The sequence below is a fragment of the Xiphophorus hellerii genome, chromosome 11 (assembly GCF_003331165.1).
Source record: "Xiphophorus hellerii strain 12219 chromosome 11, Xiphophorus_hellerii-4.1, whole genome shotgun sequence".
NCBI classification, from domain to species: domain Eukaryota; kingdom Metazoa; phylum Chordata; class Actinopteri; order Cyprinodontiformes; family Poeciliidae; genus Xiphophorus; species Xiphophorus hellerii.
Window position 1 is genome coordinate 14417786 of NC_045682.1, and position 23723 is coordinate 14441508.

General features: G+C 40.6%; 1 protein-coding gene across 2 annotated transcripts; it reads right to left on the minus strand.

The window, feature by feature from the left end:
• Positions 1-1241: 1241 nt before the first annotated feature.
• On the minus strand, positions 1242-22611 carry brwd3 (bromodomain and WD repeat domain containing 3). 2 transcript variants are annotated; one of them, XM_032576973.1, is made up of 41 exons: positions 22405-22611; positions 22184-22242; positions 22062-22091; positions 21834-21893; positions 19838-19988; positions 19605-19700; positions 18426-18586; positions 18119-18340; positions 17916-18016; positions 17159-17229; positions 16110-16210; positions 15970-16010; positions 15791-15895; positions 15556-15706; positions 15309-15443; positions 15097-15225; positions 14041-14266; positions 13787-13927; positions 13504-13681; positions 12438-12531; positions 12170-12337; positions 11995-12068; positions 11726-11918; positions 11513-11623; positions 11314-11421; positions 10929-11053; positions 10307-10389; positions 10091-10202; positions 9915-9976; positions 8953-9108; positions 8748-8868; positions 8519-8644; positions 7394-7469; positions 7262-7312; positions 7034-7177; positions 6775-6927; positions 6498-6667; positions 6176-6264; positions 4390-4524; positions 1929-4286; positions 1242-1895 (listed from the first exon to the last, which is right to left on the minus strand). In XM_032576973.1, the coding sequence occupies exons 1-40, from the start codon at positions 22436-22438 to the stop codon at positions 3487-3489; spliced, it is 5343 nt and encodes a 1780-aa protein (XP_032432864.1). In that variant the 5' UTR covers positions 22439-22611; the 3' UTR covers positions 1242-1895; positions 1929-3486. The 2 variants fall into 2 exon arrangements, with proteins under 2 accessions (XP_032432864.1, XP_032432863.1); XM_032576972.1 differs by having other exon boundaries at positions 13504-13684.
• Between the last annotated feature and the right edge of the window lie 1112 nt (positions 22612-23723).

A 23723-nucleotide genomic window follows, 5' to 3' on the forward strand; every position in this document is an offset into this window, starting at 1 on the left:
ATAGCGTCTGATATTACATCCACCAGCACCTGATTACAATGTGTGGTGAAACAGACCCCTCAGCATCATGCTTCCACCACCAATCACATTTGCTGCAGTGATTTGGGGTTTAAAATTCTCCCATGGACTCCTCCAAAATACCTCAGAGATGTCGCTGAAAACCTTTTCTACACAAGGCTTTTGGTTTGGTTATGCGAGCAGCTGCACTTTATTTAGCATCTTTTTTTTTTTTTTGGTTTGCCACAGACTTTAGTGTTCCAGCATCTTCCCATTCGTGTCTCGTCTGGACCTTGGTGGTTCCCGAGTATTTTCAGTTAATTTCTTTTTAGTCTGAGATTATCAGTTTGTGTGAAATGAACTTGAACATAGCAGCAGGACAACGATCCCAAACAGACACCGAAACTGCAAAATGTAAAATGAATACTAGGCAAATTTAAATTAACTCTGCCATTTCCATCAGAAAGTGAGGTTGAGGGGAGGAAAGTATTATTGAACCTTTATCATTTTTAGCCTTGTGTCGATCAGAGAAAATCTACAATAAATCAAAAATTATTCACCCAAGTAGTGTTGTTTGTTGTACATGTATTTATGGAAAATGAAATGTTCAAATTAATTACTGAAAGCCTTATTTTAATTAGACATTCATACCAGCAATGAGTCAATGTATGCTGGTCACAGTGTTAAGTCTGATAAATCACCAGTTTCTGCAACTGAATTCATAAAAAAAATATACTTTCCATGAATAATTTGCCAGATGTTCAACATCTGCTGCATTTGTAAGCAACATTAAAATCTCCTCTTTTTGAAATTAAAGGTCAGCCTTTCTGTTGACTGTTCCTCCAGACGGATTTTCACTCTGACCTTTCTTTATGTATGAATCCATGCCAATTCCAAATCATCTCCCAGCTCTGCTGCTGGTAGATGCGATGGCTCAAAGTGCGTCACAGCGTAATTTTGTTTATTCCTTGGCTGACTCACCCTCTGCTTTCAGAGCATTAACGCTGCTACAAAGAGTACATTCGAGTTTATCCGTTCGCGTCATAGTCAAACTGACAGACCCAGTGTTTTTTTTTTTTGTTACTTTTCTTCCAGCACTCCAGTGGATTTTCAATTGTAGAAGCAACAGATGAGTCAACCTTAGCGGTGCTGAACATCTCCTTCGAGCTTCTGCTGGGTTTACACACACATTTCGGCTCGATACCATAAAAATCCTGGAATGTCAAGCAATGATCGAGATCTTCTTTAGGAAATTCAACAGTTTTATTTAAAAAAAAAAACAACAAAAAAACCCACATACAATCAAAACATTCATATAAAACATTGTCATGTAAGCATTTTTGTTTCCACCTACAGCAGAACGTTGTATTCGTCGTCATCTAATCCGATGCTTGGAGGCAACGCTAAGCTCCATCTAAAAAGAAGCGACTCAAAAATCAGAATCGTCTCGCAGTCCACCAAAATAATCTCAAAAACACGAGTTAATGCTGCTGCTGGAGACGCCCGACGTGTCGATGTGAATTTGTGTTTGATTTCGAAGAAACCCGACGAGAACAAAGCGCCCCGCTCTCACTCACAACCACACGTCGAGGGCCGAGGAAGTGTGTTTGGATTTATGCACCAGGTGCTGAAAAGAGAGCCTGAGTCATCGTTTCCAGATCTCTCCTGACTGGACTCTGCTTTAAAGGCTGCTAGCATGACAGCGCACAATTTCATGTAAACATTGAAGCAAAAAGAAACTAACAAAAGTAGAAACAAAGAGGAATAATCGAGGTGATTTCAGATCATAAACAAAATCTAAGCCACACCGATTGGAATTCTGTAAAATAAGAATAATAATAAAAAAATCCAAATTAGATCAAAAAAAAAAAAATTCAATCACCCTCAGGTTGCAAAACCTGAGGGTGATTGAATTTATAATTACAATTTACAATTATAGTAAAGTCTTATTAAATTGTTCGCTTCAATCAAAAATAAAAATTTGCTGGCACAGTTTAAAGTTTAACACAAATATGAGGTTTTATGTCGAATTTCTCTCTTTATTACTCAGCTGCCACGAGGAGTAGGTAAATGTGCAAATATCTGTTCCTTATCACTAGTAACATAGCAAACAAAATTAAACAAGAGTAATAAAATAGCAACAAAAAAAAATAAAATAAATATTTACTTGGAAGAGTTGTGAAGGACCCATCTGCTTTGGCAGAAGGAGCAACGACTAGATGCAGCGCACACCAATAAAGGATGGAGTGGTTTTTTCACACAAATCAGGAAATAATAGTAATAAAAATAAAAGGTATGTTCCTAAAAGAAAAACTTTACATATTTCACGCAACAGAACATAAAAATGTCGTGCTCAAAAAAAAACAAAAAGAGAAGCAGGGGAAAATAAAAACATTCAACATTCACAGATCATGGATGCAAAGGTGAAATTTTCTGCTGGTTATTTGACTGAAAGCTGCAAACCACGTACAAAAAAAAAAAAAAAAAAAGATCAGACGACGAGACACATTATAAGGGTTCCTACACATTTCCCATCTAAAAATTCCACATTTTCCAATTTCAGATGTCAATTCCTGTTTTAAAAGATGAAAAGAAATAACTTGAATTTATGGTATTGACCTTTTCACATACGGTAGGATTTAAAAAAAAACAAAAAAAAAAAAACTTTCAAAATCATTATCTCGATGGAAAGAAGAAAGGACAGGAAAAAGAGGGATAGGAGAAATAAGAAGAGGAAAGACATAAGGGAGGAAGGACGCAAAGAAGAAACATGGAAGGATACAAGGAAGAAAAGAAGTAAGGATACAAACAAGGAAGGAAGGGCACAAGGTAGAAAGGTAGGAAAATTAAGGAAGGACAGACAAGAAATGAAGTAGAGAAGTAAACAATGAAAAGGGAAACAACTTTATAGCAATTATTAATAAAGATTTCTTCCTTCCGTTTTTCATCCTATTCCAATACCTGGAGAATACTTCAAAAAGATTCCAGACTTTTCCAGACTGTGTAGGAACCCTGGACCATGTTGGCGCCTCGTGTCGTTGGCGCGTGAACGAGTGACTGCTGCTGGATCGCTCTCCGTCAAACACGACAAGTCAAACAATACGAGCACCGTGTATTTGGCATCTTCACATCGTTCTTTGGTGAACAGTAGGTGAAGAGGTGTGAGGGGCGACGAAGAGATCGCCTAGTGTTTTAGCTCCGGACGTGACGAAGAGGAGGAGGAGGAGCAGGAGAGCAGTAAGGCTGAAGGTGAGTTAGTCCAGCTGTGGGAGGGTCTGTGTTGAACACTAGCTCTGTTATCCAGGGAGCAAAAATCCGTGGCAACAGTAAATGAGCACCAGTGAGTCCAGATAAACAGAACCATAGATATTTATATATTATATACACACACACCTGTACAAAAAAAGAAAACGAAAAAGAAAAAATCCCTGATGTTTTCCTGGCGTTGAAGAGTTTGTGTTGACTGAGGTCTGAGGGGGTGCGAGGCGGTCAGTGACCCCAGCCCATGAGGTGGCTGACCCGGGCCTTCTCGGTCATGCGCCGCACCCGTCCTGAGCGGGACATGCCCAGGTTGAGCGGGTCGTCCTTTGACCCCTGGCCGTCGTCGTCCGACTCGTCCCTGTAGACGACCGTCCTGCGGCCCTGGTTCCGTGTGCTGACACGCCCGGGTTTACCCAGGCCGCCTCTAGAACCCCTAGCTGCTGCTGATGATGATGCTACTCTCTGTACCTCAGAGACTTCACCTTCCTCTTCTTCCTCTTCCTCCTCAGATTCTTCCTCCTCAGGCTCCTCTTCATCTTCTTCCTCAACATGTCTTACATTCTCCTGTTGGTGTGGCTGGTTCTCTTCCTCCTCCTCCTTCTCCTCCTCCTCTTCTTCTTCTTTTTCTTCCTCCTCTTCATCCTCCTCGTCCTCCTCCTTCACAGGAAGCTGCACCCGTGCTCGTTTAGTCCTCTGGGCCACGTCCTGCCCTCCCATCAGTTTCCGTTTCCCTGAGGCCGCCAGCTTTCCCTTCGCCGAGAGGCGCACCGACAGACACGGGGCTTTGCTGTAGTCGTGATCGCCCCCACCCTCCGCGTACTTCTCCACCTCGGAGTCTGAGCTGCTCTCGCTGTCGGACGAAGAGGAGGATGAGGAGGACGAGGAAGTGGAGGAGGACTCTGAGGAGGAGCTGTTGGAGCCAGAGCCCTGCTCCTCGTCATCGTCTTCGCCGTCAGACTCCAGCGGTTCCTGGCCGCGCTGCAGCTGCTGTCTGGAGCCGTTACTCAGATGCAGCTTGCGGCGGTACCCTAAAGCAGCAGCCAGGAGGCGACAGGTCAATCCCGCACCGCAACGTTTATTTGACATGAAGCTGAAAAGAATGACAGCTCTCAAACCAAACGCTCATCATACCCGATTTCTTCACAGGAGTTGCTTGGCTGCGGGTCAGTCGTTGAGGCCCCTGATTTATTCTCTCCGAGCTTTCTTCTGAACTTGGAGAAGAAGGCGAGGACTCCTCTTCCTCTGCTACATTGCTGCTGTGCTGAACTGAACAATAACAATGACCAATTAGTAATTATTAGGAAATGCACATGGAAGCACTTGACTGAAGAATAAAATGTCTTACAATAGTATTCTCACATTACAATCAGAAACTAATGTATTCTGAGGTTTAAAGTGACAGACAAGATTAATTAACAGATTAATGAATGAGTTAATCTGAAGTTGATTGACCTCACTAATCGCCCAATGATTAATTGATAAGAATTCATTTTCTTAAAAACTTGAGTTTTCTCTTGTATCAAGAGGGTCTTTCTATTAAATAAAGTGCTACATTTTTTCATAATATACTGAATTAAAAAAAACAAAAACAATTTAAACTTCAAAGTAATTTTATGTCCACTGTATTACATTACTGACTAATTAAACAGAAAATTGTGGTTGTTTTCTCACATGATTAAACTTGGATGTAAAATATAGCAAAAGAAGAACCTCTTAGGTTGCTGAATAGAAAATTAAAAGATGAAACACTTAATTCCCCATGTACAGACAGATGCTCATACAGAGGTACGGTCTGTGGTCAACCGTGCTTTATGTCATCATGTCTTTTTATATAATGTTACAATTTTTCTGCGTTCTACTCAGGCCCGGGTTGCCGGCATGGCCCGCCCACAGAGTCAGCCATGCTCATGTGACCAAACCAGCTGAGATGAAAAGTTAAAACTTGAGTTAAAATGTTGTTTTAACTTGAGTTGAGTTAAACTTCAAGGTAGAATGTTAAGTTTTAACATTTTAACTCAACAACCTCTACTTAACTAGAGGTTGTACACAACCTTAAGTTGGGTAACCCCAAGATCACTAGGTCTTCTTAAAAGATAGAGTCTCTGAGAACATTTCCTAAAGACATAGTCAGTGTTTTCAGGAAAGTTGAGCTGACTGTCCAGGAATGACACAAGGAATTTAAAATTAGCCACAGTTTCAACAGATTGGCCATCAAGTGAAACTGGAATCACTTTCAGGTCTTGTTCATTTCATTTAATTAGCTCTATATCCTTAAGGAAATGAAAAAATATGGTGTTTTATAAGATAATTTATTTTTTACGGTGCCAGAAATGCCAAAATTAATAGTAAATAATAAAGACTTTGCGGTATTCTGATTTATTAATGTAATTATATTAGTTGTGTTACCACCCTCACACCACTAGAGGCAGTAGCAGGCCCGAAAAGATGCGACTAAGGAGCAGATTTAGAAGTACGCCAAAAGCTACACAATTTGTTAAGAACTGTGAGCTGCGCGGAAGTAAATAAAAGAGAGAAGTTCAAGTGAAAATCCTCCCTAAAGGTGAAAATATATCACAGATTTCAAAAGAAAATAAAAACGGGAGACCGCGGATAATATAGGAAATAGCGCCCCCTTCACTTCCGGAGTGCAATGGTCCCATTTCCAAATAAGGTATGAGACTGACAGTGGTCTGTCCCCGCTCCATTCTGTTTGCTGCAGCGAGGTCCTTCTCAGGAGACCTGCTGCTGCTGCTGTGCAGAGCTGCTCAAGTTTGTGTTAGAATCTTGGCAGCAAACCGACAAACTGCAAAGAACGTTTCACAGTTTATTCATTATTTTACTAAATATAAGCTGCAAATATAAACACAGGATAAAGGAGGAAGAAAACCCAGCAAAGAACAGAACAGCACCATCATACCTTGGTGTGTTCTCTGAGAACTCCTCTTCGTAGAGGCCGAGGATCTTTTGAGCTTTGACACTTTCCCTGATTTGTGCTTCCCTTTAGGGCTAAAAGTAAAAAAAAAAAAAAAAAAAAAACAGCATTTAGAAATCATTAATAGTCACATAAAAGACAAGGTTGCCTGAAGGTTTGAGAAACCTAAATTCCTTTTTGGGGGGGGTTAGCTGGGATCTCCTTTGCTTATAGAATACAAATATTCCAGTTTGTTCCAATCAACAAAACAAAATAAAAAAAATAAATTTGTTTGGACTGTAGTTTTATGATAAAGGTCGCTCCGTACCTCGGGGATGGACTGTTTCGTGGGGAGTTCCCTCCATTGTGCAACCTGTTTCTATAGCTGAGTCTCTGACGAGTGCGCCGTTCGTTCTGAATGGCAGACTTGTGGTCAGAGATGATGGAGATGATGTGTTTTTCAAAAAAGGCAGACAAGTTGAGAGTCATCGCGTAGATCTAGACAGAAAAGATCACCATACGTAGTCAGTCCTATGTTAGACTTCAGCTACTTCTGTGTTTATTTTTACTAGGTTCCAATTTCCCCTACGTTTGGCCTGCTTTACCTGTGATTTCTTGTTAGGTGTGTAAGCTTTAGAGTTGCTGAAAATGAGGCGCACATCTTTGGCAAACTCCATGGGATTTTCGTAGTTTCCAGCCACCAGCGTCTCCGACACCGTGCCCAGATCCATGGGCGTGTCAATGATGTCTCGGTAGTCCTGAGTAGATGTAATTTTGCAGTTACGACGTGCTTTAAGTTGTATTCTCATAAAAAAAAATACAAATTCCAGCTTAATTTCAAATGTTGATCGTTGGGAGTTTTACCGGATATTCAAAGAGGTCAACAGGCCGCCTGAACGGCCCAGAGTCGGGGGAGGCCAACATCCGGCGCAGCAGCTCTCGGCAATGACCTCGCCAGGCTTTCACGTCAAAATCCACGCCCCGCGTCTTAGAGTTTGGCTGATTCCCCTAGTAGAAACCAAATTAACTTCACTGAAACGCTTAACATCAAAAAGTCCAACATCTTATTAGGAGAACCATTCTAGTTTTTACCCGGTGTCCTGCCGATGTCCCTGGAGTGTCAGAGTCCACATCGATGTCGATCTGTGAAAGAAGAACAAAGTCAGCGTGAAAAGACAAACCTAAGAGAAAAATAGCACTTGTTTCATGAAGGAGACATGTTACCTCAGCTTCTCCTCCACTGCTGACCTCGGACCTCATCTTGTGATACAGATCCAAGATGTCAGCGCAGCTCTGGTCTCTGATGGGAAAAGCAGGTGAAAAAATCAGAGAGGTGTTATACAGTATTCATGCTCTTTCATCTTTTTACGCATTTTGTCACGTTAAAACCATAAACTTCACCGCATTTAATAGCAATTTTGTGTAAAAAGACCAACACGATGTAGTGCACATGTTGAATTTGTTTCCAAATATAAACACATTTGTATTTAACCAACTTTAGTCACTCAACACCAGTTTTTAATGCCTCGCTACAGATCAAGTGAATTTACTACTCACAAAAACATAACTTAAACCAGCATTTTTGCCATATTTTGCTTATTTCATTTTAAGCAATAGGTTGGAGATCTGTGTTTTCATGGCAAACCTCAATAAATATAAACTTTCCCACAATGAAAATACTGGGAGAGGTTATATTAACAAGGAGAGTAGTATAGAAACGTTGCTATAGATACAATAATCAGAACTAAGAACACATAGACAAAATAGACATACTGTATGTCCACAGCTTAGCGTCTTTTATGCAGTCAGTGATGAAACAAATCATGCAGCAAGTTCTCTCAATGTTTAGAAGTTCAATGAACTCAATCCAGCTCAGCATCAACCGGATTACTTAAAATAAAAATAAAACTTTAATTTTTGTCCTTAGCACTTTGGAAACTCAGCAATAAGTAACTCAGATGTTAAATATGAACAGAATATTTTAAGTAAAACCTCAGACCTGTTTTCAGACTTCATCTTTACTTTGGTTCTGTTGTGCGCATCATTAACAATCAACAAACAACATTTTTCATTTGAACTTTCTGCTGTCCTGCATTATGGGCCTTGTAGTTTGATCCCAGTGTAAAATAACCATAACCGCGGCACAACCAAAGGCAGCATAAAAAACAAAACAAAAAGGCGACGGAAAAACTAAAAATCAAAGCAAGACCAAACGATGTGTTGTTTAAGACCTAGTATGAGAATTTTAGACGTTTTTATTATTTTGCAGGCTCAAAACTGAAAACTTTTTAAGAAGCTATAACAGCATAAAATGTGCATAAGGCGTTTTTTTTTTTAGTGCCATCTTACCCAATGTAGTGGAGAAGAACATCAGTAACCACCTTGGCAGCTGCTACAATCGGGCTTTGGGGTTCATTAAAAGTGCGAGCGTTGTGCTCAATATATCGCACTTCCCACATCAACGCAGAGATCCGTCTGTGGCAGAAAAATACGTCAGTCGAGAACTCAGAGGGACTTTGTGTTTCCAGTAAAACCTGAACTTCTTGGGGGGGTAAGGGGGTGGGGGGGTTTCCTTCACCTGTAGAAGCGATTCTCCAGCCGTCTGCGGATAGTGCTGAGGGCAGTGGGGTAAGCCACGGCGGTGCAGTAAAGGGGGTACTCCTGGAGGTTCACAGGCGAGGCAAAAGCCTTTGCTACATCTGCGAGTAAACCGGTGTAAGATCAGATAAAGCTACGGAAGCAGAGGCCATTTTCTGTAATGTCAGAACTGGTCGAAGGCTCACCAAGCCTAAGAAGCTGATCGATGCCGTCGATGACCCGCTCACAGTCTTCGTCTCGAGTGTGAGCCCCCCATTCTCCTTCCTGGGGTCGGTAGAGTAGAGCTTGGAGCTCCTCTTCCAAAACCTCTACGCCGTCCCCCACTTCTTCTGGCAAAGCAGCTGTTGGAAATCGCACACAGAAAAAAACCATTTAAAAAGCCAAAACTAAATATTAGACTTATAAATACTCATTCCACTAATTATGATCCTGAATGAGGTCTGATGATGTTGTTTCAATATTTCCACATGCCATTCTTCCCTATAAGATACCATCTATAGACACAAAACTGGGTAAGTCAGGCATTCATCGTTTTGTAGGTTACTTTTGAAATCAGTGGGTGATTCCTGTGGTTTGTTGGCAAATGTTTGAGTGTGCCTAGGCCTGATACACTGTACTTGGTGCTAGAGTGGCTAACACGAGTAACAGTTTAGTCCAAAGCCTTTTCTGCTAAAATAAAATCTTTAGTGTATGTCAGATACAGTACACATTGCATTGATCTGTTTAGCTAACGTAAGACTGTGTAGCAGACAGGCTTCAAGGTGTAGAAGTTGTATCAGTTCTGCCATTATGCTGTACTTAGCTAACGGGAAGCTAACGGTGTGTTTGTGAGACGGCCACACATGTTGTAGCCGCGCTAAAAATAGAATGGGCATCAGCCAATGAAACACGGCCCCTCTGGCAAGGTCCATAGATACATAATAATATTAATCTTTGTGTATGTAAATTTCTGTGGTTAGAGAAAGTTACAAAAATATGTATATATTTTTCACTTATTTTGGCATTTAGCAAACGTCCTACCTGACCTAAAATGAAAAAAGTCTATCCCGATTCAGTCAGAAAGTGAGAAAATAAATACTATAAGTGTTCTTAAAATGTCTATAAAAACATCTGGTTTCCACAGTAAACAGATAAATAAATCACCAACCTTCTTCTGGAATAGGCTCCATGTCCCAGGGACTCATTTTTTCCCGCTCGCCATTATCCCACCTGAGTCAGTGCGATAAAACACAGCTCTGTGTTAACGTTTGAAATTATCCAAGCAAAGGCAAACATGGCTTTGGAGCGGAGCGCTCTTCCAGCAGCTGTGCACATTAGACCTACTTCACTGCGTAGCACTGAAACAGGCTGTCAGGATACTCCAGCTGCAGCGGCTCCTGGTCCTCCACAGATCCGAACCACCAGGCGTCGTCAATAATACTACGAAACCTCATCCCTGCAGAGGGGATCGAGTGTTTGTTAAATACTGGGAACCACACAAATTAATTGTAAACCTATTTGAAGAAAAATAAATAAAAAATCAGATGGGGACAAACAAACCTGGCTGCCAGTTGCGCTCTTTAGCTTCGTTGTAGAACTGCTGCAGCACCAGAAAATCGATGACGTCTGGCATATCATGATACCTTGGAAACATGGAGGGGGAAGGTGGTGAAATACAGATCCTGACATTTATTGTGGCTTTTAATCAGCTGTTGATGCTACACAGTGTTAAGCGTTTATACCTCTTGAACTTTTTCAGACTTGATGTCATGTTGAAAACAGAAACCTTTGTGTGTTTTAATGAGATTTTAAGTGACGGAAAATGTTAAATGGTGTCAAAATATTTGCAAATGATAATCTGATAAGTGTGGCTTGCTTTTTCTTTTAATCCTTCATTAATGTATCAAATGTTTGCTGTATCACCTAAGGCAGACAACGTATGGCTTTCTCTTGGTCATCATTCCAAAAGGCCCAACGTCCTGTCAAGAAAACTAGTTGGACTGTATTTGTCAGTTTTTTTTATCCATATAATATCCATTTTCCAATTACTGCCCTACTTTATGATAGTCTGTCACATAAAAATCCAACAAAATACATTGAAGTTTGTGGCTATAGCGGGTAAAATTTGAGGTGTGTGAATATTTTTTGCGAGGAGCTGCCTGTGGCGCCTTTCATTGCTCACTTTAAGGAGAACGACTCGTTGGTCATCTTCCCTGAGACTGGGTCCAAAAATGCCAGCTTTAGGCAGCAGAGAGTGGGCGGTCCGACTTCGTACTTGATTCCAACCACTTTCACAGATTCCTGGTCCTGAGGAAGTAAAAGAATAAAAAATATGCAAGGCATCTTAATGGCTCGCTTGAAGTTAAGTTCAATTATCGGGAGTAAACAGAGTCGCATATGTTCTGCATGGTGAACTTTTATTAAAAATTTCAAACATGAACATGTTTTGTGAGGTAAAACAGAGAAAACAATATATATTTTTTTTAATCAACAAAAGCTCAAAGGTGGCTGAAGTATCAGGCTCAAAAATTCAATAAAAAATATCTGCTGTCTCCAAGAATCCTCACCCTGAGGTTTAGCCGGTTCCACGGCTGCTTCTGGATGTTGACGCTGTAGGCCTTGGCTCTGCGGACGGCCCGCACGTACGCCTGATGGCCCTGCTTGAAGTAGATGAGCTGGACAGAGGGAAAAAAAGGAGAGCCTTTGTTAAATCGTGTGAGCAGTGCAATGTGTGGTTTTGTTCAACATCAGGGAAAAGGATCTCACTTCATCTCCCATTTGTGGGACAAAAGGAGAGCGGCGAGGGATGGTGTCCATTATCCATGACGGCGGCAGCCACTCCTCCGCGTTAAGCCCGGCCAGAGAAGAGGTGGGTTTCTGAGTAAACCACAGAAACACGTTTTTTATTTATTTACTTATTTTTCAAAAAAAGAGAATTTTACAGTAAATGCCACAGCAGCACGTCTCGTCAGCGCTCACCTGTTTAGTTTCTTTGGGTTTTTTCTTCTTCTCATTCTCTCTCTTCTTCGCCTCCTTGGTCTCATCGCCGCCCTCTTCCTCCTCTGAGCTGCTGTAACCCGCCTGCCGGACGGGCCTCCTGGTCGCCCTCTTTGGCGGCTGGAGGTTGATCCCGGCGTCAGCCGTCCAGTCAGAATATTCACTGGAAGAGTCGCTGTAAACCCCAGATGGGAGATGTTAGTTGAATGACGGGAAAGTTGGGAAAACGCTGCTCGGTCAAGCATGTTTACCTGGAGCTGCTTTCGCTCTGCCATCGGGCTTCATCCTCAGAGGAGCCGTCGGAATGCTCTGCCTGCTCTGCCTCCTGAAAACGCGGAATATATTCTGCTTTAATTTTCAACGTTGCTGCGAACACAAATTCTTTATGTCCGGTTCAGACGTGCTGAACAGAAAGGCGGCGCGTACGTCTCCACTGTCCGAGTCCATCTGGCTTTCCGAGTTCCGCCTGTTGCTGGGATTTCGACTTCTGGTTCCAGGCCGGCGAACCTGAGCGGACCGGGTTTGATAGGAGTGGCGCTGCTGCTTTTTCTTGGCCGGGCGCAGGGAACGCAGACGGGAACTGAGAGTATCGCTCTAGTCAATTTAAAATATGAATAAAATTTTTTTTAATGACAAGATTTGAATAGATGTCCGTTCCGAGTCGGGAACAAACTGAACTGGCGGTACAGCGTACCTTGAGGATGCAAGTTACTGGTTTTTTTCTCCTCTCTGCATTGTACAGAGAACATTCCATGTCACTTTTGGCTTGTCTGCATTCCTCCAGGACTCTAAGGAAAAAAAAACAAAAAAAAAAACAACATTGTCCGCAGAATTAAAACATTTATTTATAACACAGTACCCTGCAAAAATATTCATAACCCTTGAACGTCTGCCAAATTACAACTACAACTTCAATTTGGATTTTAAATGATACCGCAACATAGAATAATGCAGGACTATAACGTAGAAGTTAAAGCATCCATGGTGTCCAAAGTGCGGCCAGGGGGCCATTTGAGGACCTCTGAAGGACTTTGAGCGGCCCCCCGAGCTCAATCCTAAAGTGGAGCACATCTGGCCTGCAAGTGATTGATGTAAATGGACACTTTCCCATTTTTTGGGACAACAGTCTTTTACAGATAAATAACTTCTTAAAAATATATATCCAAGAAAGACAAAAAATAGATTCCCATTTTATCAACCATTCATCTTTGCAATTATCTTAATTTTGGAGCAACTAGAATCACAAACATTGACCTACGTATTTTCAAAAGCAAATCTTACTTCTCAACTAAGAAAAACAACCCAAAAAACTTTAAAACTGTGGGCCTGTTTAAGAAATGCAGTTGTGCTAGATGTTTTTTAAAAATGTTTTGTATATATATATATAACGATTTACAAATTCATTTTCAACAAAAATCTGACTATCGTCCTAGGTTGCATATTCAGTACTATTTTAGTGCTGGAAGACGTCTCAAGTAAGCCAGTGTAGTTAGCTTCATCATAAGGAGAACCATTCCCACAGCATGATGCTGCCACCTCCATGTTTTGATTCACACATTACATATTGCCAGAAAAATAGCTGCATTTAACAGCAACTTCTTTCTTGCCATTATTTGTAAAGGTTATATTTGTGGAATAGATACAATTTACTTGTAATCTTTTGAATTAGATGAATATTTTTCTTCAGTTTCACAATTACAGTATATGCTACCTAGTGATCGTCCATCACATATAATTCCCCTGAAATACACCCGACTCACCTGAATGTCCCATGAGGCACCTCGTTGACCACCACTCTGCGGCTCCACGCCAGCAGGTCCCTCTCCGTGGCAACCTGACTGCGGAGGGAGTTGTGCTGCATCTGCCACACTCCGTCCACCTGGCCGCTTCGGCGAGGTTCCGCCCCGGGAGAAGAGGCCACCACCTCCGCCTCGACGGCTGCTAAAGCATTCATTCATTTAGAGTTCGAGTCACTTTTTTACAAGTTAAAGAGCGAAAGTATCCGACAAACTGCTTGCGAGTGTGTAAAGAGGAAGAGCTGACCCATTTCTTCGTCGGCCTGTTGTTCTGCGCTCTGCCGTTCATCCTGCTCGTCCTGCAGCTGTCTGATGAGATTGTCCAAAAGGCTTTCGCCGTTTTCTGCCGTCTGCTGTCCGAGCACCTGCTCGACCAACTCTCCGTCACCTAACGGAGCAGAACGCTGGTTAAACTCTGGCAGTCAGAACTCCTACATTAACCCGCTGTTGATGCAGGAAAGTTTTCGGTGATAAGTGATTTTTATTTATTTTTTTCTTCACCGTTAGCCATGTATCCGAGCTGAGGTATCAGCTGTTCCTCCTTGCAGTTTTCCCTTCCTGGGACGAGCCGCTGGTATTTAGGAGGATGAGGATTTCCGTCGATGTCTACGAGGAAGGGGGGCGGCATGAGATGGGGGGCCTGCTGCGTCTGCTCGTCCAGGACGTAGTTATTGGAATCCCGAATGAGAGGCCGGTAGTCCGTGTGGAAGAACATCTGGTCTGGAATCTTCAAGGAATCAAGAGAAAACACGAGATCGGGAAAACTTGCCATAATTATGATGAATGTCCTGACAATGATATGACTTCTGGTAAAAAAAAAACAAAAAAAACAAATACAAAAAATTGTAAAAACAGTAACAGTAAAAAAAAAATTCCACTTTGGATTTATATTAAGCGTGGACTTCAAATAAAAATACCAAATCCTTTATTTACATGAAAATAACATTCCCTTAAAAGGCTGCCGCTGTTTGATATCTACTGTTATTCTTGTTTTGAGACTATTTTCAAGTAATGCATTAGTAGTAGTATAATTACATAAGTCCACCCTATCAAAGACTAATATACTCTAATTTTGTACAGTACACTGAAACTGGACAACATTTTAAATATCCAACATAAAACACAACAACCAAAAATAGATAAAGTGGAAATAAAAAGCACACACAACCAAAATCATATATAAAATAGATTATCATGTCTCTATTAGCAAACTTAGCTTTCAAAAAATATTAGTCATAAGAATGAAAATTATTGAGCTCAGATTAATTTACCCGTTGTACTTACTTTACCCCCCCCATCTACCTTTTGCAACTTTTGGATTTGTTCGGCTATGTCCCTCTCAGTTTCTTTTATTTATTTTTTATTAAAAAGTACACTAATAGTTCAACACTCGTCAGAATAATATTCTGTGTACGAACGTATGACACGTGTGCATATTGCGAGATCTACATTTTCATTCAAATGAGCATCAGCAGAAAATCCGCCGTCCAAACTTTTCAGTTTTCCTGTGTTTCCATGAAAGAGGAAGTCACAGATCACGAGTCGACAGGCTGATACCTTCTCGTATGGTCTGCTGCAGCCGAAGCCAAAAATGAGTAAATGCCCATGTGAGTCTGTGCAGGAAAAATGTTGTCCATCGGCTGAGAACTTGCAGTCAAAAATGGCTCCGTGGCCCTGGCCCTCAATCTGGGAAGAAGACACCAACATCAACCAAATGCTAATGAACACATGATTACTAGGGGTAGCAACTCTCTAAGTTGATCAGTTACCATGTTGAAGAAATTTCTTATCTTGACTCCTTTGCTCAGGTCCCAGATGTAAATGTTGCCATCATGGCCTGCAGACAGCATAATGCGGGGGTCGAAGGGGTGGGCTTCCAGTACGTATACTTCATCATCATGTCCCTAAAGAAGGCAGTAGACACATGTAATGAAAACTTGCTGAAAACTGCTGGCTACGAGACGTTTTCCCAACATCCCAAAGGATCTGCAGGATTAAAATATTTTGGCTACTTACAGACAAAACATGCAGAAGCTGGCCAGAGGTGGCGCTCCACACTTTGAGCATATAGTTGGAAACTGCTGTGATGACGGTGCTGTCAATGCGATCCCAGGCAACCATGGTCACCACCAGTTTGGTTTTATCGTCCCCATTAGCAGCAGAAGTCCTAAAGGAAAGACATGAAACATTAAAATAACAAAAATGTTGCTCGGAGCTTCTGTTATATTTAATATACTTCAGACTCTCTTACCCAGGAAGCCTTGCAGTCATGTCTAAAGTAATGCTTTTCCACTCTTGTTGCTGAAAATGCCAGATCTTCGCTGTGCCGTCACAACTGCCACTCACAAACCTGAGGCTGGAAACACAATAAACCGTCAGATAAACCACAGAAATACAATGAAAAGTTGTCTCTGAAACTTCACTTCTTACCTGTCACCGTTATTGCTGAACTGGACAACCACAACCTTATCCTAGAAACGCAAGCAGAGGGCAAGAATTAAAATTAGTCACATTGGACTGATGAGACAAAACAACCAAAAAAGGATGAGAAAACTACGGTTGTTTCTTACGGTGTGAGCATCCAGCTCAGACGCCTTCATCGGAGTTTCTGCACCGAGGTAGTAGACCCTGATCATGTGATCTGTGCCGCCAGTAGCCATAAACATGCCGCCTAATAACAGAAAACACAACAAAGTTAGAGACAAAAAACACACACACATCAAGCATTTAAATAAGACATGTACATTAATTTAAAAACATACCTCGTCTTTTTTTTAAAGCTTAATTTCATTAAATTAAATTATACATTATAAATTATAAAGAGTGGACGAATTGCAGAATGCAAAATTATCCAGTCTCTAATTACATGAGGCTGGCAGTTTACACGCATTGTTGTGAAATAATGTGACGTTAAACAATTTTGTGACAAGTTTGATAAAAGAAATTTTTTTTTAAAATCACAAATCAGCCGTTTACTTCAGCTGTGATTTTTATAAAAGTACTTTACAGACTGCTTTTTCATCCACCTGTCTCTGTATTGCTAAATATGATGCCATGGCCCCTTGAAAGTGTGAACATTTCATTTATGTTTAAATTTCTGCCTAAAAAAAAACTTGAAACTTTAATTATTCTCACAGAGCCCAATCTTTATGTCCAATTTGAAGCTGTGTGCTCCTCCCCAGCTAATGTACCAATCTACGTAAAACAGCTGAACATGACACATTTTTTTCCTTCATTTTTTATTGTTGCTTGTTTGAGAACAGAGATGGTTTATTGCAGGACTTAGTAGCCATAGGACCAACATTGATACAGTAAATAAGGCTAATTGGTCTACAGTTTGCCATAAGGTCATCTTCTCTGCTTTCACATTATCTATGTGAACCAAACATTGCAGGTTCATGCAGGCCACATGTCATAGATAAGCAGCCACTCCAATCTTGCTCCCCTCATGCAGTACCCTGGACCCAAAAGTAGTGGAGTCTCAGGGGGCTGAAAAAGACATTTTTAGGCATCTGCCGTTCTTCACACCAACTGGTCTGGATTCAATCAGTTTTTTTAAAACAATTAGACAAAGCCCAGATCAACAATGAAACGCAAAGAAACATTTAGATAAACTCACCGCTACTGAAAGAGGAAGTGGAGACCTGGACTCCTGGTCGTGACCGCTCAACAAACTTAACTGGCTGATCACTGAGGAAAAACGACAAATACATTGTTGATCATTTAGCTTAAATAAATAAAGCTTCGGAGTTTAACATGTTGGAACAGATCAGGGGTCTGCAACCTGCCGCAAGTAGCTTTTTGAAATTTCCTTGAGCCATTATTTTATTTTATCATTTATTTTTTTAGGGTTTTTTTTAAGTTATATTAATTTTATTATTATTCATTTTATTTATTGAGCCATTAATTATCTGAGCCATTATTGGCTCAGATAATATTTTTAAATTCAGCTGTACTAACAACAAATGTAAGAGTTAACTGTTTTTCATGAATTAATTGGATTTACTTTCTACAACATTGAAAGTACCAGTAACATGTATTTCAGCCATTTATTTGTCAGTTTGAAAATTAGATTTTTTTTTCTACACATAATATCAACACCCTACAGAAGAAAATGTACTTATTGCCATTATGAGAAAATGTTAACGTTTTTCTTTATTTGAAAACCTTAAAAAAAAGAGAAATAAAAATGTTGGTTCTTTAAAAATAGGAGTTTTATTTTAGTAGACGTTTCATTAAAAATTAAAAGCTCTTTGTCAAAAGGTCATGTCACATTTGTGACACATAAGTGAGCCTAATTTAGCTGAATTGAATTCAAAAACGGCTCTTTGGAACCTAAAGGTGCAGGCCACTGGAACAGAGCCACAAATACTTACTCAAACTTCATACTGTGAGAGTGCCACTTCCAGAAACACACCATACCATCTGCACCTGTTGATGCAAGGTATCGCTTTGTCCCTTTGGCAGCAGGACAAAACTAAAAGCATAGAAGATGGTTTTAGACTCAAAAAGGGTGTACGTCTTACAACTTATTCTGAATCCGTTCCCCCTCTAAAGATTAATGCAACAGTGGCATCACCTGTATGGATGTGATGGAAGCAGCATGAGCCGGAAGAATGGCAACGGGCGCGCAGGTACGCAGGCACCACACTCTGATGACTTTGTCACAGCTTGCAGATGCAATGAGACTATTTTCATAGTTCACAGCCATGTCACAGATCTCCGCCGAGTGGCCGCGGAGCGTGGAAAGGAGCCGACCATCGTCTGTGGCCCAGATTTTTACCAGGCAGTCATCCGAACCCTAAACCAAGACGAAAAACACCGTTTCCAACTTGATGTAGGTGGAACACGGCGTACATATCGGCGCGGGTGGAAAAAGTGCTCACCGTAAAAATCCGCCGACCGGTGCGGTCAAAGACCACGCAGTAAACTGAAGAAAGGTGGCCGAGGATCCGTTTGTGGATCTTCATGTGTTGGTAAGAGGAGGACGGCAGGACTTGCCCGAAACGAGCCGTACCCGTGGCCTGGCGAGCACCCATGATGGGCACTTTGTGAAAACACAGTAGATTCATTATGACAAAGGCACCAGAAATATAAAAACACAGGTATTTTCAACTCCAACAATTCACATATCAGAACCAAAACAAAGACAATAACAAGCAACGTATTACAACAATTAAAAATAAAATGGACATTTGGATTTTACAGCCACTGGGTCTGTTATGCTACTATAACAACACAAAGTGATTTTTGTGTTGCATGACCCAATTCAGACGGTGTCAGACGGATGACCTCATAGCTGACTTAGGAATGCTTTGGTATACAGGTGTGTTCATCCCTCCATGACTCAATATCTGGTTTCAACTGCTGTGTTGTTTTGTGTGTTTGTTCTGCAGACTGTAATTTGTCTTTGAATTTGTTCAACAAAGGGCAGTCGTCAAACGGCAAGGGCAAGTATTAATTTTAATACTGGCTGCATTAAAACAGGTCTCAACAGACAGAAGGTATGAGGCTACAAATTTCTTCATTTAACATAAAGCAGAGATTCTTTGAAGTATCTCTGCTCAGAATTTTAGAAGTTATGTTTGCAAATCTAGAAGTTTATCAAATGTTTTCATTATAGAGATAGTCTCACAGTGATACAGGCTCTCAGTTTTGAAATGAAGCTAAACAGTTAGAAGCAAATATAAGTAATAAATTATTATATCAATGATTTTGATCAATTATATAATACAGAAAAACTGCTTATTGCTTCCGCTCACTCTCCACCCTTTTATTTCAATAATCTCAGCATGTGATCTTAGGAAAATTGTAATAATGTTGATAACCACATACATTCCTGTGTGAGCAGCAGAGGTGAAATTAGTTTTTCCCATTCCGCTTCTAACCGTGACATAAAATAATATTGTACATATCATGTGATGTTTGCCTGAAGTTTGAGACGTGAGGAGGACAAAACAACTTTTTGTAAAACATGAAACAGCAAAAGAAGTGCATTCACACTGTCTTTTTTTTTTCCTAACTCTTAACTGTGCAGGTGCACACTAACTAAATAGTTTACATACCAACATTAGGAACATTCCAAATAACTGGTGGTTCAGGTGGGCGTCCTCTGTGCAGTGCAGCCACAGCTGAGCCGCAGCACACTTTGTGGGTACAACCTAAATGTAACCAACAATTATTACAAACATATAGAAATGAAGTCTCTTCATCATACACATATAGAAACTTTCAATAATAACAGCAGAGGCAAAGCACAAAAAACACAGACGATAGAAGAATAATAACACAGGCTTACTTTTGGTGGTGCGAAGCAACGACTGCTTTCCCAGCCCCAGGAGTGTTTGGACTCCAGGAACACTAGGTGGGATCTCCTTCTCTATCAGAGGACCTATCCGCCGACACACCTGGAGCAGATAGTCTGCAGGAATGTGCTGGTTCAAAGCCACCTGGATGAGAGACACGGCAACACATGTCTCAGCTGCACTCCATGACAAGTCAACAAATGCATCAACTTTGTGAATGACTTGAGTAAGTATGCTCTTGCTTCTCTAATTTTCTGAATTTTACACCTACTAGTGCTTATTTTTATTTCCTTTCTTCTTATTAACTATTTGTAAACATGAGCAGAAAACAAAAGTTTTACTTGTTGACAGGTAAAACTAGAGGTGACCCGAATTGGGCAGTTTTATGGTTGACTGACCCTGGTCGGCTGGTTGAAAACTAAGGCCCTGTTTACATGACAATGATCCAACGAAAACTGAATTTTGGTTTCGTTTCTGTTAACACATTTGCATGAAGAGATTCTAATTTGAATCTTTGTTTACACAGTAACGGTACACATCGAAAACGTGTAATGCTCTCGCCACTCCACTAGGTAGGTTCTTTGAAACTAAGTGCGCATGTGTTTAAAAAAAAAAAAAAAAGTTCTACTGGACAGCATATCGATTCGCATTTCTCCATCAGGTGCCGTTCCCCCAGATACTGGGGGAAAACGCGCATGTGCGTCTGATTAGGGCGCAGTTGGAAAAAAAAGTGGGATAACTTTGCTGAAAAACGTTGTTTGAGCTTTCACGGTGTCCGTAGTTCTGTAGATAGGAGCGCTTAACGAGAGAGTGCTTGTTATGAGCGCTGAACAAGCACACGTGTATTTGGTCACCTGGGCTGTGAAGAGACGCTGAGGGAACCGTACCTGATGGGGAAACACGAATTGTAGTAACACCAGCATTGTCAGTAGTTCCTTCTTCTTCTGTGGATTGTAGGAAGCAGCTATGTTTTGCGTCATACTATGCATGAGCTAGGGATTCCCTGACAGAAAAGATCCATTTATGGATTTATGGAAATGCTGTGTTTTGATTGTTGATTCTATGTTGCATTGTGTTTCTGTGTTTGTAATGATGTAAAGCACTTTGAAATGCCTTGCTGCTGAAATGTGCTATACAAATAAAATTTGATTGATTGATTGATTTACTCTGTTTACAAGACAAGGGACACCAATACGTTTCAGAAACATTGCACTCTGGAACCCGTTTTCAATCTGTGCCGTTGTCAGAGAAAACATTCGGTGGTTTCATGAAAATGTGCGCTACAAACACAACAAAACTCTTCCATTTTCACCATAAATTGTTGTCGTGTAAACAGGGCCGAAGAAGCCCATCTTTTTTTCTGATCAGTGAATGCACCATATCTAAGCGCTTACGCACGTGTGAAAATTGTTATTGTGGGAAAAGACGTTGCAATTGCAGTGTCAGCGATGTGTTAAAAATGGAGAGTACAAAAAGTGAAAGAAGCTTTTAGAAAGGAAATTACTTTTCAACGCAACAGAAATCTAAAAGAACGTACATAAAAACGATTCAAATAAAAGTAAAAATCCACCGAAAAGGCAGAGGGTGGATAAATACAGGAGGCGGGCCTTGGGAGCTCACAGCAAATCAAACGGTTCGTTTCGACTCTTCCGGATAGGGCGCAGACGCAACAGCGATTTGATTGGCTTCTAAAGATGATCGACAAGTCTCTGTATCGAATTAAGCCAATCACAATCTACTGCTTCGACACTGCCAGCCCACAAGCCCACACAATAGCGAAACCAGCATTTAGTTATTTATCAACAGGCCTATATTAAAATAAATCTTTAATATATTCTCCTTATTATAAACGAATCCCCTTTTCGCATATGCCGAGTTGCGAATTTAATTTAAAGAACTGATACAAGCTAAATAGAAAACAAGCAATAAAAAAAAAATTACAAAACAATACACTTTTAATTAAAAAATATCTACAAAATTGCAACTCACCCAGTCTTGGAAGCTCCGTTTGAATATCTTCCCGTCCCAACTCCATCGTTGTGGAACCAACTAAAGTTAAAAACAACCCGTTAGAGATATCTCGGAGCTAACAGTTTCTACAGGGCAAAAGGACGCGCTCATTTTTTAAACAGCGATCCAAAAATACACGGACTTTCTCACAGACAGGTTTAGATGGGCAACATTAGGGAGAGAACAGAAAGGTCCAGCTGAACTTACCTCATACTCCTCCAGCTCCTCGATCAGAATCTAACAACAGACACACACGGTTAGCCCGACAGGCTAGCGCTGCGTTTAAACCAATAATACCACTTTAAATTAAAATTGATATAACAACTTACCTGTGCTGCCTTTTTACAAGGCCCAGACTGTAGAAATCTGGCAATGAGGTAATACAGTTCTGAAAAAAAAGATAATTTGCTGTTAGCCTCTTGCTAGCGTGCTAACGCTACCTAGCGTCTGGCTTCGCTTGGTTGCCAAGCTCACCAGCTGATGTGCACAATTCCAAACTCTGGAGATTCAAAACTATTGGTGGCGAATTAACGGGGCGTCCAACACTCACCTGCTTCGATTTGCGAACACTTTTCTTTTGCCATCGCTATCCAGGACAGGCGTCATTAAGCCACAATTGATATTTTAGCTTGCTCGTTAGCCGCCGGGCTAGCTAACAGTGGCTAAAGCAGGCTATTGAATGGCCTCCTCCTTTCCCAAGTTGTTGCCTGTTACCTGCAGCTTTGTGTTAGCGCCCTCCAGTGAGCCAGTTCAACACTGGACGCTTCCTTCGAGGTCTGAGGTGAATGAATATTGGACATAGATTGCAAAACACAGACTCACATACTGGAAGTTTCGGCATTTAAACGGACCTATTTAGATGCGAATTTTACGCAAACATGCTGATTTGAAATGAATGTATTTGGATTTGAATCCGAGTTCAACTGTATCGAAGTGAATTATAGTTTGACATTGCAATGAATGATCGATTCCATTTATACCTGACCCGTTTCCTAAAATAGCAGAATCGACATCATATAGATAAATGAATTCAAGCTGAACATTTGAGTGAGTACAAATATATTTAATTTATAGATTCGGGTTATATTGCTAGCTCTGTGAAAATAATGTTCAAGTTTTGTCACAGATTCTAAATTGGATCTTGAACTGGACCGGATTATTCTAATGTGTAAAAATACTTGGATGTAATTCATTTTATTTTGGCTCTGGTTGTATATTTACAGCCTTTCATTCATTAATTTTTTTTTACCATACAGATTGTTTCCAAAATGTCATAAAGTACAATTAAAGGTAACTGAGGTACGAGGATAGTGTTACTTTTACTTGAGATCTCTGATTTTAAGAAAATCTCAAGCCAAAATGATTAAAAAAATTTATTTATTGAGTTAAATAGAATAATTGTGGAAATGTTTTAGAATATTTGCATCCCGGCTAACAAACCAGCAACATCACAGTATAAGAGAAAGTACAACTATCTTTTTTAAAAGCATTTTTCACATTTAACCATAAAGAAATTGAATAACGATGAGTCATAGCAGCTACAAAGCAGACTGATTGTGACAGGTTCTATGAGAGTACATACGCATTCACTCATCCTCTTCAATGGACATAAAAAGGAAATTCTCTTGAATGGGCTGTGGTCTGTTCATGGATTTTACCCCAAAGAAAAGGTTGCACATGAACACCCTGACATAAAGTAAAAGAGCTTTGTGTGTGGGTGTGGGTGTCCTTGTACTCCACAATAAAGCCTGAAATTTCTCTAAGAGACTGTAATAAATATCTATAAGACATTGATAGGTAAGTCAGATGCAACAATTACTAATGAGTAATGAATTGCAAAATGAAAGTACTGTTTTTTATGTTTTGCCG